Genomic DNA, 13,300 nt, shown 5'->3' on the forward strand with positions numbered 1-13,300 from the left:
TTTGGAGGTGGGGTCCATTTGATTTGGTTCTTGTTGTTGAGGATTTTTGTAAGTTTGTGCAAGTAAGGTCCATGATTCATTGATCTAGACCGTTGGTCTGTTGGGTCCCACTGTGGATTGACCATGTGCAAAAATTCTTCCAGGTTGGAAAGTTCCAGTTCCAGCTACCCATCTTAGGGCTTTTTTCTCAATTGAATGTGGATCATTACTCTAATTTTCTCATCTTAACCGTCTATCTTCAGGCCACATCTTGGGAATTGGGTCTTGTTGAAGAGATTTTTTGGGTTATAATCCATCCATGGTTGGGCCGGTGGATTGATGGTCTGGATCAGTGAACCATTAGCCACACTTGCACAAATAATAAAAAAAAACCCATGTTTAGTGTGAATTTCCTCGAGTCCTCTTATAAACCCTCTTCATATATTAATGTATGTTGGTAGAATGTTTGCATGAGGGCACGGCCAAGGTAACCGTCTTGATCCAAGTCTCCCACAAGCATGTGTGAGATCAGAGCCCTCCGTGTGGGTCCCACAGAAGTGAGCATCAACTGTATCAAATATGGTCCGTTGGCCAATCTTTTATGACCGTCCACTATTCATCCATGTCATGATGATCTTGTGGGCTACCACAAGCCCACCAGATGATTGACCCAGATCATACGCATGATTGGGAGGGAGAGAGTGGCCATCAGATTTCTCTCCCATGAACATTGAACTGCTGCGCTTGTGTCTCCTTCATGTGATCATGTGCATAGGTAAGTTCTGGATACCAGTTTCCATGGAATGCCATGATATTGGAGCATGATGGGATGTTTGGCTGGTAATGTCATATTACAGAGGTACGTTGTGGATGGCACTTTCATGTGTTTGTATTGTGATTTTGGGATGTGGGAACCATGAAAGGAGTCATCAGATAAAGGTTTTAGAGACAGGAATACAAATGGTTCGGATTGGGTAAGAGGGTCCCAGACCCAATCAGTTAGATGTTTGGCTACAAACTAAACAAATTAAAATTCGGGTCCGGTCCATGTCAAAGAAAGAAAAATAAAACAAAAAAGAAAAGAAAGAAAGGAAAAGGTGGGTTTGCTTAGGACTTAGACTCGGGCAGATTTGGGTTTTGGGTTGGTTCTTGGATCTGGGGTGAGTAGTGGGCTTTCACATGGATAATGTTCCAAGTTCCCGCCAAAGGATGCTGGGCAGGGTCCACCGTGATGTTTGCGAGAAATCCATTCTGTCAATCCGTTTCGCTAGCTCGCTAGCTCATTTTAGGATGAGCCACCAAAAATGAGGTGGATCCAAAACTGAAGTGGATCACAGGTGAGGGAAAATTCAGTAAAGAAATTCCTATTGTTGAAACCTTCTTGAGCTCCACCTTGATGTTTCTATGCCATCCAAGATCAATCCCACTGGGATCAAGTGAAAAGAAAAAGAAAAAAAAAAAAAAACCTGATTCCAAACTTTTATGGCTATAAGATTGTTTCAACGGTGCTCACTGAATCCTTAATATTTCCTCTCGTGTGGCCCACTTGAGTTTAGGATTCACCTCATTTTTGGTAGCATGTCCTAAAATGAGCTTGAAAAACGGATGGATGTTTCCTCTTGTGTGGCCCACTTGAGTTTTGGATCCACCTCACTTTTGGTGGCATGTCCTAAAATGAGCTTGAAAAACGGATGGATGTTTCCTCTTGTGTGGCCCACTTGAGTTTTGGATACACCTCATTTTTGTTCGCATGTCCTAAAACGAGCTCAAAAAACGGATTCTAATAAATTCGAAATGGATTGATGAATAATTGATAATCCTCTAATGTGTCTCCTTACACCATTAATATAGGAAAAAATAAACTAAAATTCGTAATTACAAAAATAGCAAAATTCTAACTCTAATAAAAATCTTAATTCTAATAAAACTCTTCTAAGACCTAATTTCTAAAAATAAAAATTGCAAATAAACTTTCTCTAGAAGAGTCCTAGTATAACTATTTCTAAAAGGAAAGAAAATCTAATTTGGATACACCTCATTTTTGTTCGCATGTCCTAAAACGAGCTCAAAAAACAGATGAACGAGGTAGATTTCTCACAGCATCGCAGTGGCCCCACCCAGCATCCTTACTTCCTGCGAAAAGGCTTCCATCCTTCTTCCTGCAAAAAGGCAAGTATTTTATAGGTAAGTGAAATCAGGACTTCAAATGCATTGAAAAGCTATTAATGGCTTGCAGCTATGTGATTTCATAGGTGAAATTATAACATCACCTGTAATTCATGAGTGAAATTTTTTTGTCTAAACACTGCTCATGAGTGAGTTACCCACAAACCCTTTTCAACTAATAAAAATTGCAGGCATCCAAAGGATCCTTAAAACCAATTGGAATCCTTATAAAAGAAAATGGAGTGTAGTTCAAGACACAACAATTAAGAATTAAATCGCTGGGCAAAATAAACTATGGCGTCTTATCCTAATAATCAACCAATGTAGGGAGAGGGTTGTGGATAGTTACATGGCTAAGATGGATCAGAAAAGGCCCGGTCGACGACAGAAATGATCCGGACTGTCGGACCTTAAACCAACCCTACTACGCTAGGTTATGCAAGCTTGATTTGTGAAATACCCCCAGATCGATGGTTGTTTCCCTATTTTAATTTCATTTTTACTATAAATAGTAAGTTTTAGTTTAATTATAACTATTCATCCGTTAGGCTTTACGAGTTGCGTCCAACATGAAAAGAGCTTGGAAAAATTGGAAGAACAGCTTGGTGAAGCCAAGTAAGACACTTACTATTTTCAGCCAAAAACCTTGCACACTAAGTAGACATCACGATCGTTTATAAATAGTAAGTTTACTATTTACTGTAAGTCACAAATTCTAGAAATTTTAGTTGTAATTTGATTCCGATTTCTTTCCCATTTTTTGGTACCCCTATTTAAAGGGTTGTGAACTCGTTTTTATTGATGCGTCAATCAATTTCGAATTTATTATAATTTATTTCTATTTTCTCGCTTTCTTTCCTCGTGTATTCGAGAAGTCTCTGTGAACAGTCCAGACAAGTTTCATAGATTCGTAATAGTTATCCTCTTGAGGAAGACGGTGCTAGACCTCATGTCCTTCCCTACATCAGAAGCACAACAAACTATGGACTTTTATCCTAATAATTAGCCAATCTCTAGGTGGGTCCATCTAGGTCAATCCAAAACACATTCAACATCACTTGAAATTATGGCACGGTTGTATAAGTGTACACGAACTAAAATCATTTGAAACTTGAACAATATGAGATTTATGTGATCTCAATCTTGTAAAAAGGCTTAAGTAATAAGTTTTCAAGTGAACTATTTTCACATTATTCTAATATTGTTTGATATTTCAAAAGTGTAAGCTTGCAAGATAAGTGACAGAAACAGTTAAGTTTGGCCTTAACTCTGTCTTGATAATTAAAAAGCAGGAGAATTTCTTAGAGCTCGTTTGCATACCACTCAATAAGTAACTTTTTAACTAATGTTAAGTTGATTAGTTACTTTTTAAGTTATTTTAGATTGGTTGTTTAAGTTAAGGCTCCGTTTCGATAGCACCTAACACGTAACTTTTTTAACTTATAATGAGTTACTTAAAAAAAAAAAAAAAAAAAACCTTATTTAAGCCAGCACAGTTGTAAAAGTAACTTTTGTGATGAAAGTTACTTAACCCCTTGGTTTCTATTTTTTGCTTTTCAACTTTCAACTTTTTTTTACTTATCTTTCTTCTCCCCCATTTCATGTACAGTCCACATCAAAGGTGAGGCCCACATATAGCCAATCCACATCAAAGGTGGGGCCCATGTTTTTGATGACCCACATCAAGGTGAGCCTACATAATGGATTGTCCACATCAAAGGTAGGCCACTAATGATGTGGTCCCACACGATGGATGACCCACATTGAAGGTGGGGCCCACACGGTAAATGATCCATATCAAAAGGTGGGCTCTACATGAGAGGCGGTGGATATTGAAGGTGGCCAACATGATGAACAACAACATTGAAGGTGGGCCCATGTGATGGATGGCCCACATCAAGGTGGGCCCCACATAATGGATAGTGGATATTAAAGTTTGGCCCCTAATGATGAATGACCCACATCCAAGGTAGGTGTTGCATGATGGATGGCCGGCATTGAAGGTGGGACTGACACGATGGATGGACGATCCACATCAAAGGTGACATCAAAGGTGGGCTTTACATGATGGGCAGTGGATATTAAAGGTGGGACTCACTTGATGAACAATAACATTGATGGTGGCCCCACATGATAAATTATGATAGATGACCGTATCAAGGTGGCTCCCACATGAGGACAATTCACATTGAAGGTCAACCCCTAATGATGAAATGCCCCACATTCAAGACGGCCTACTTGATGGATGACCCACTTCAAAGTTAGGCCCTACATGATGGACGGTCCACATTAATGGTGGGCCCATATGATGGATGACCCACATCCATGGTGGGCTCTGTATGATGGATAGCCCACATTGAGGGTGGGCCTCACAAGGTGGTCAATGTGAGCAGAGTTAGCAGAGCGCTGTGATGAGTGGACGTGCCATGTTGGGAAATCTATACCCTTGTGTTTTTGAGAAATCCTAGAAATCCACCTGGCCCTTTTATTCATCTCATCTTATGTGGTGGGGTGGGTCCAAATATGAGGTATATCCAACATTTAAGTTGGCCACACTACTTGCCACCATTGTTGAAACTATGCCCATTGTTGTGTGACCCATCTCAATGTTTTTGAGAAATCTTCCCTCCATTGGTTTTTTCAGCTCATTCTAATTGATTTTCCAAACCTATTTTAATTGGTGTCTCTAAATATAATAAAGATCCAGAACTCAAGTGGGCGACTAAGTTTAAGAAGTGTTATTAACCCCCCACTATTGGAATGAAGGAGTTCAAAAAAAATGGAGTGTCCCACCAGAATGTTCTTGGGAAATCCACAGTCTATCATTTTGTTGGATTATTTTAGGCTGTGTGCTCAAATACAGGACACTTAACTGGGCCACACTACAGTGGCATTATCAAAGTTACAAGGCTCACATTTATTTTTTGAAACTTCACCTGTCAGCCCATTTCTTCATATGATTTTATGGGGTTAGGAATGATGTTATTCTATATGCCCTGGAGCTTTTCACGTGGGACCCATATGATTTTATGGGGTTAGGAATAGAGGTGAGCGCGGGATGACTCGATCAGGCTAACTCGACTCATCTGGCTCATTCCGATCGGACTCGACCCGAACCGAATGGGTGAGTCGGTCCAAACCGAGTAAGCTTCACCCAATCTAAATAAATCAAGTCGAGTTCGAGTTGCCCAATAACTCGACCCGAAACTCGATCCGATTAGACTCGACTTGATCCGAAACCCGGCTCGACCGACTATCTAACCCTATCCGGACTGATCCCAACCTCTCTCTCTCTCTCCCTCCCTCACCCTCCTCTTTCAAGCCGGGCAACCACCCACCACCATCACCCTCTTCCTCTTCCTCCTCCTTTTTCTCCTCTCCACTCCCTCCTTCTTCAAGCCCGGCAAGCACCCACCACCATTACCCTTCTCCTCCTCATCCTCCTCTCCCTCCCTCCCTCATCTCTCAATCCCACTTGGTCCCAACTCCACCTGACTCGGTACTTCTGACCGGATCGGACTCGGTCCAGATCAGTCCAGGCCAGACCCAACTTGGATCAAGTCAAGCATGTTGGACTCGGTATCAAGTTCGGGTCAGGCCTATTTCAAAACCGGATTGAGTCGAGTCAGCCCTAACTCGGTCCAACTCGACTCGATGCCCATCTCTAGTTAGGAACGATGTTATCATACATGCTTTGGAGATTTTCACGTGGGACCCATTATGTCAGCCCGCTCTTTACGCAACTGTGGTCAGTCTTCTAGAGTATGGTCATAGTCTTCCAGAGTATGGTCGTTCAATCTTCTAGAGTAAAATTCAAAACTGACCATCCATACATGATTGGTAAAAAATTCAACCCTTTGAACGGTTAAATTCAGCCCTCTGAAAATCAAAGAATGAAAGACAGAGATTAGTCTGGTCTTGGTCTGGTCCTAATGTTGTCATTATCAGCTTTGGAATTTATGGATTTTTTATTTTTTATTTTTGTTTTTGAAGTGAACATAAAGTTCCATGTGCCCATGTAGTATTAATTAACTAATGAAATGTTAAAGCTTCCTTATATTAATTAACTACTTTTCCTAGGTCTTGTCACATATGAGTTGGGTCCATCTTAGGAAGGCCAAATCGAACCAACTAAGCTAAGCTGGGTCCATTTTTAAATAAGCTGAATCCAACCCATTTAAATACAGGGTCTAAGTTTGGTCAAGGTTGATTGTTTTTTAGAGGTGTACCAAGCCCGACCCGTTTATTAATTCGGGTATATGAACTTTTGGACCCATACCCACTTAGTGAATTAGGTCGGATTAAGCCGGGTCCATTTTAAGATAGCTAAATCGAACCCATTTAAATATTGGGTCTAGGTTTGGTCTAGGTTGATTGATTTTGAAGTGTCCCAAGTTGGACCCGTTTATTAATTCGGGTATAAGAGCTTTCGGACCCATACCCGCCTTTATTTAGTGCAGCACAGAGGGCAGTTGAAATGCATTTCCATGCGTTTTCGGTAGGATTTACAATTAGTGTACAGCTAATAAGTTGTGATTGGGTCATCTGTAGATATGACCCACTAGCTGGACGGTCGGATCCACCTCCCACCTGCCATGTTTCAGGTCTTGAGCAATGCTTGGCCCGTTCATGACCCAGTGCTCTGATCAGGACCGTCCTACTCGATCTGCTCCGATCTGGCACTCAAATCATCTGAATAAAGTGGTTATGAGAAGAACAAACAATCAAAAGTGGGACCCAAATGATGGGCGATCCATAAACTTAATAATGGGACCTTTTTAATGTGATCAACCAAGACCGTCCACTTCCTAGACCATTAATCAAAGGGACAAGAATTTCCAACCAATGTGAAGCTCGAGAGAGCCATGAAAAACTGAAGGTGATTCATCTAGGCCATCTTTTCCCAGCCATATATCATACCGTTAGGATTGTCTCATTTATTTGAAGTAAGTTTTCAGGAGGCACAAAAAATCAAAGGCAACCCCACGTCATGGATGAGCAGTGGAAGATAGGGCTATTAATATTATTTTTGTAAGATAGGATTATTAATATTATTTTTGTAATGGATAGGCAATCAAAGATGGGTCCCACGATGGACAGTCTAGATCTAGATCAGTTGTCGGACCTTTTTTAATATGATCAATCCATATCATTTATTATTATTATTATCATTATTATTATTTTTTATCATTATGTCCATTGGTCAAGTCCAATCAAAGGGTTATTGAGAATCATGGGCGATAAAGGGCGGGGCCCACATGATGGATGCTCCAAACTGATGATGAGACATTGTGACTGATTTTTACCATCCATTTATCAGATTGTTTGAGTTGTCTTATTGGTTCATAGGCAATCAAAAGTGGACCATGCATGGTGGAAAATCCAAATGTACGGGCCACCTTATGCACTGCTTAAATGGCCAAGTTGGCACGTATTTTTTTAAGGAAGAGAATTGAACAACTAAAGGTAAAGGTACTACCACTTATGGTGTGTCTAATGAGATGTTGCCATGTGTTGCTATCACATATAAATGATGGACAAAATTCTACTCGTAAGATTTTTTTCACCTCCCATACTTCGATGGCACGTCACCTAAGAAAAGCAGAATGGCATAGAGACGTACACAAGTAGCATATGTTGTTGAAGCAATGTCCTAGATAAGTTTATAAAGATCCATTGAGATAGAGGGATCTTATCACAATCTAGATATGATCAATAAATCCATCGTACACAAATCCTACCAAAGTGGAACATTTTTCCATAAATGATTGTTGCTCATGCGGCGATTATGAAGTTTTGAAAAGCGGATTCTTCTTAAAATAGAAGGAAAATGGAAGGAAATCAAAAGATGCTGTGAGGAATTCGAGTACGACAAAATTGATCCCGTATGTCATGCTGGCTTTGTACTATAACCACAAAGGATTTCGTAATCGACAAGGATCCTGAATTAGTAATGAAATCCGAATGGGTTTGCCACTACCCGAGCTATATAAGGAGCATGCGAGGAAGAGCTTGCGGCCCATGCAAAATACAATCTCTCTATATAACGCAACACTATTTATCTTAATTTAGCTTTAGATTAATCTACTTCTATACAATCATGCTGCAGAACGTCCGAAGGTTAGGATAGTTTTAGATTGTTGTTGCCTAGCACCACTGTTGCAGCACGTATAGAAATAGTACAAATATCCACGACCTACCATCATTAAATCTTCAATCAACTGAGTCTTAATTTGGAAGATCATAATCTTATCACATTCTGTTAATCATCTGCCTCGATTGTTTGTTCATATAGGCAATCATAAGTATTTATTTTTTATTTATTTTGTTGCAAAAGTCTTCAATGCAAGCTAAAAATTTCCCATTCAGAAAGACTAATCCTTTCAATTCGAAATTGTCTTATCGTTGTAACAATCAATCGCCGGAAAGGCCACTAATCTTCACAAATTCGGCCTTAATTAGTCTATCTTAATGCTTAGAATCATTAGCGTTCAATCAAACTCAAATCAAGTACGACTTTTAGCACGCTTGCACAATCCTAATCACATTCATTTGTCCGAAGACAGGCCTTCATTAACGAGTGTGGCCTCGTATTTGATTGAATAGCAAACACCATCACGAAGATCACCTTCTCGAGAGTCAGGTTGATCACCTCTCTAGGTGGGGCACAACTGTATGTTGGATCAGACCACCAGTTGCCCACTGATTAACATAGTGTGCCCCACCTAATTACGGTACCAGCTATTTTTGTTCCAGATGATGGTCTTCATGGTGGGGCCTACTGTAATGATTTGGAGACTTTTTTGTTGGAATAGTACCTATGGGTACTTTTAATTGTGTCCCCCCATCTGATAGCCAGACGATCAAATAAATGTAATTTTTTGTTCATGATCCATCTGATATGGGACCCACAATTTGGAGGTTTGATTTGAATGACTTGTACGCCACGTATGCAATTTCATAGTAATTTGCCTGAGCATCACCCATTGTACTCTGCACGAGTGAGTTTTTATCCTGATATAATATGGAGTGATGGATGTGGGGCTGATGTGGAGCCCAGTCAGGTTAGGCTTACGCTCTTTTAGATAGAAACCGAGCCTTGTTTCCCTAAGTGGGCTTTATTTCAGACACAAGACCGGCGCTAGAGCTGGATAGTGTGGGAGCCCGGCCAGAAGTGGGCCAGGCCTAAAATGCCATCAGTAGGCACATTACATGAATGGTTCTAAGACTGGGATGAGTCCCTTGTGACCTGTCCAAGTCGACCAAGACTACCTCAGCCCTGAGTCACCTCAGTTCATGACTTTTAACACGTGACCAAACGTACGGACTTGGCCATGGTCATGTGAAATCGTGACGAGAAACATGCTAATTCTCTAAGAAGGGAGAGTAGTGATTTTTGTCAAGTGGTCCATTGATGGACCTGATGTACGCTCCTGATCAATTGATTGAACTGTCTACGTGTGGATATTTAAATGGGTCTGGCCTTAGCCAGTTGGCATCCAAAAGCAGCAAGAGGGCTAGACAAGCCACTAGGTCCGAGCCCAGTCAACCATCCAACTACCCATTGCCTGGGCCCATTTATTCATAAACTTGGACTCCGGTTTATGGTCATGCCTCAGGATTCAAGACCAAGACAAGTCCATGGGCTTACTTTCTTCAGAGTCCCTGATCATCACGGAAGATCGTAGAGAGGTGGCAAAGCTCCTGGCAGCCCTGCCCGGTAGGGCCTGAAATCTAGGCCCATTACCCAGGCCAATGATGCATGGCTAGCCCAGTAATCTTTCAATGGCCTGGTTGCCACCCATACTGGAGAGCTCTTGCTATCGACGGTTGTTTGGATGACTGTTAAAGTCATTAAGTTGTAATCCAATTATAGGTGTAAAGTGTTTAGATGCGATTCTGTTTAGCTTTAAATTATAATCTAATTATGTAGAAACAATTGTCAATGCTTTGATAGCTTAAAATCTATTTACATACTGTATTTAGGTATTCACTCCCAACGATGCGTAGAGTAATAAATCATTTAGAAATAATTAAAGAACATAAAGTTTTTATATAATATTAATCATTGGGATAAACCCAACTTAATAAAACTTGTGGCCAATATTTATAATAAATGAATTATTTGGTGAACCACAGAAATAGGCTCACTGATTCAAACACATCATTAAAGTTTGACAACATTCCAACGAATGAGAAGTTTCAACCATAGCAACAATAACAAAAAAACAAAGGCAAATGGTTTGTTTTCTTCTTCTTTTTCTTCACCTTTTTTTCATTTTGAATATTTGTTGAAGGATGATCTACAATTCTCTATGTTTTGAAAATTTTCAAAAATTATAGTTATTACCTAAAATACCTTTACTTGTAACATTACTTTTTCTCATAATTTAGATTACAGCCTACAATCTGATTATGAGCAGATAGTAATCTAATTACCAATAAATAAATACATACTTGAAAAACTCCACAGGCATCCAAAGGATCTCTTAGCAAACTCCTATGATAAGAACTAGGAAGGGGTGTTATTCCATACTCTACCCGGTTATGGCTCTTGATACGCAGGCACTCAAAATCATGTAAATCAGATTCTTAAACTGTCCAATAAACGTCCACCGATACAATAGTCAGATAATCAAGTAAGTGTAATGTTTGGTTCACCAAAACATCTAAACTCAAAACCAAAATTTGGACAGTTCAATTCGATAACCTCCATCCGGCTGCGTGCTAACTTGTCATGCATCCCATCTTTCCCTCTAAAATCTATCTCGTGTATGACATCTTCACCATTCAAAAGGTGCTATGCCCATCACGAAGATCATCCATCTTTAAAATCAGGCCATCCATTCATTAAGTAGGCCCCACGGGATGCATGACAAGTAATCATACAATCGACTGTAAAAAAAAAAATTAAATTAAATCTCGCAGTGTTAAATACAATATTGCAGTCGTTTACAAAATCACGGAAGTTTTCATTTGAAAAAAAAAAAAGAAGAAGAAACCGTTAAACACAGACTACTATTAACGGCCGTTAATAGTTCCCGCCTTTCTCCACCAAAGTCGTTGGAAAAGAGAAGCTCTGATGCAACGGGCTCCCGCAACGTGGAGACCTCAGTGGGATTTCCGACAATTGCTTCCCCTCCCTGTCGTAATAGATGACGCCCGAGAAATCCAACGGCTGACACTTCTCCCCCATCAAGATTTCCCTCTGCCACAACCATCCGTCTTCCGATGAAGACCCCTCGGACTTCTCCTCTGCGATCTTTTTCTTGTGCAAGAAGGGGACGATGGCCTTGTTGCTGAGAGTCGTCAGTAGCTGCTTCGACGAAGCGAGCGGCGACCTCGGTGCGATTTTCGAATTACTCTGCTCGCCGTTGCTACTGAGCTTCTTCGAGAGTCGGGTCGCGTGCTTCGCGCAGCGAGCGACGAGAGCAGATAGGACGAGCAGCAAGTTTGGAGATGTCTTTCCCATCTCTTCTCTTGGAGATGTCTTGCCCATCACTCTGAGAGAGAGAGAGAGAGAGAGAGAGAGAGAGAGGGAATTGCGAATTCTAACAGGGCTGAGAGAGGGGGAATTGCGAATTCTAAAAGGGCATTTAAGGCTGCTGGTGGGAAGGTTGAGGTGTGAGTATATATAGAGAATGAAGGATAACCGGAGGTAGACGGTGACTTTTTTGTATTGACTGACACGAGGGCAGTGACTTTTTTGTGCTTCTTTTGGAGATGGACTCATGGTTCGGCCACAACTCTCCTCTCTAGCTCAAAACGGAGTTAGTTTTGGACGTCAATTGCCTGCCGCCATAAGTTTTATTGGGCCCAACTTGATGTATGTGTTATATCCACTCCGTCCATCCATTTCTCCAGGTCATTATAGGTAACAAAACAAAACATGAGATAGATATAAAGCTCAAGTGGAATATACCATGGGAAATAGTGGGGATTGAACTCCCACCGGTGAAAACTCCTTGGAGCCACAGAAGTTTTGGATCAAGCTAATATTTGTTTTTTCCCTTCATCCTGATTGGATTCACCTTATGAACGGGTTGGATGACATAAAATCATCACGGTTGCACTAGTAAGGTTTCAATGGTTGACATCTACATCCCCACTGTTTCATCTTGTGTGGTCCACTTGAGATCTTGATCTACCTCATGCATGGTGGCGAAACGAATGGACGAAGTGGATATAACACATACATCACGGTGGCCCCCGCAGAGATTAGGGATGCAGGGGATTGCAATCCGCTTCCGTTCGTTTCGCCTCTGTCGCGACTCAGGACCATCGTATGTCGCAACCCACTGGGGCCCCCTTGATGAGATTCTTTGACAATTTTAACGGCACATGTTCTTTTTACTACCGTAAATAAGCATCTATTCCACATTCAATTTTCAACCATGGTCGTAACTTTTGATTTTTAAGTTGAATACGAGCCATTGAGATTTTTCTTTTTACTGCTATAAATTCAACTACATATAATGATTTTCAAGTGTAATTTTCTTTTGGGGGCCTTTATATCATAGATTCCAGAAGATGGACGGTTAAGATAATGGAACCACTAAGCGTGTCGTCCCCACTGGGGGCAACACGCGCTGGATCCTAAGTCGCGACTCTTGACATGGGCGGAAGTCAGAGCCAATCCTCAAAGAATTATTTGATACGCTGACGGAGTAGGACTACTTTCATACGCACGGGCACGGGAATCGTACTTCTCGGCGTGCGTTTATCTAAATCAAAACCGTTCAAATCATGGGCCTCGATGTGGATGGGACATTATCTGAAAAATGCAGTGAAAGGTGATCACTAAATGGCTTTCATAATGAATATTTTTTTATCGTACATATTTGATAAACAGATTCTGATTAGTCGGATGGGATATTCCAATTGATCTGATTTTGGGGCTGGCCTGATCTAATGCGGAGGCCACCATTTGAACGGTTTGATTTTAGAGCTGTGCGCAAGATGTTTGCAAGCGTATGAAATTTTATATGTGTATGCCACCGTTTGGTTTATGGCCCACTCACTACTTGATCTACTGAAGGAACGGTTCCTATATCATCTGTTTAGATGGACCATATAAATATCATGATGGGATATAGCCTGAAAATTACGGAGATTGAACCATCTGATTTCACTTGATGGATTTGGACCACTCCGC

At 40.8% G+C, this 13,300-nt stretch overlaps 1 protein-coding gene across 1 annotated transcript; it reads right to left on the reverse strand.

Moving 5' to 3' along the window:
* Positions 1-11,134: 11,134 nt before the first annotated feature.
* On the reverse strand, positions 11,135-11,752 carry LOC131230709 (uncharacterized). The gene has a single exon (XM_058226642.1). The coding sequence runs from the start codon at positions 11,642-11,644 to the stop codon at positions 11,177-11,179; it is 468 nt and encodes a 155-aa protein (XP_058082625.1). The 5' UTR covers positions 11,645-11,752; the 3' UTR covers positions 11,135-11,176.
* Between the last annotated feature and the right edge of the window lie 1,548 nt (positions 11,753-13,300).

Source organism: Magnolia sinica, chromosome 2 (genome assembly GCF_029962835.1).
Source record: "Magnolia sinica isolate HGM2019 chromosome 2, MsV1, whole genome shotgun sequence".
In the NCBI taxonomy this organism is placed as follows: Eukaryota; Viridiplantae; Streptophyta; class Magnoliopsida; order Magnoliales; family Magnoliaceae; genus Magnolia; species Magnolia sinica.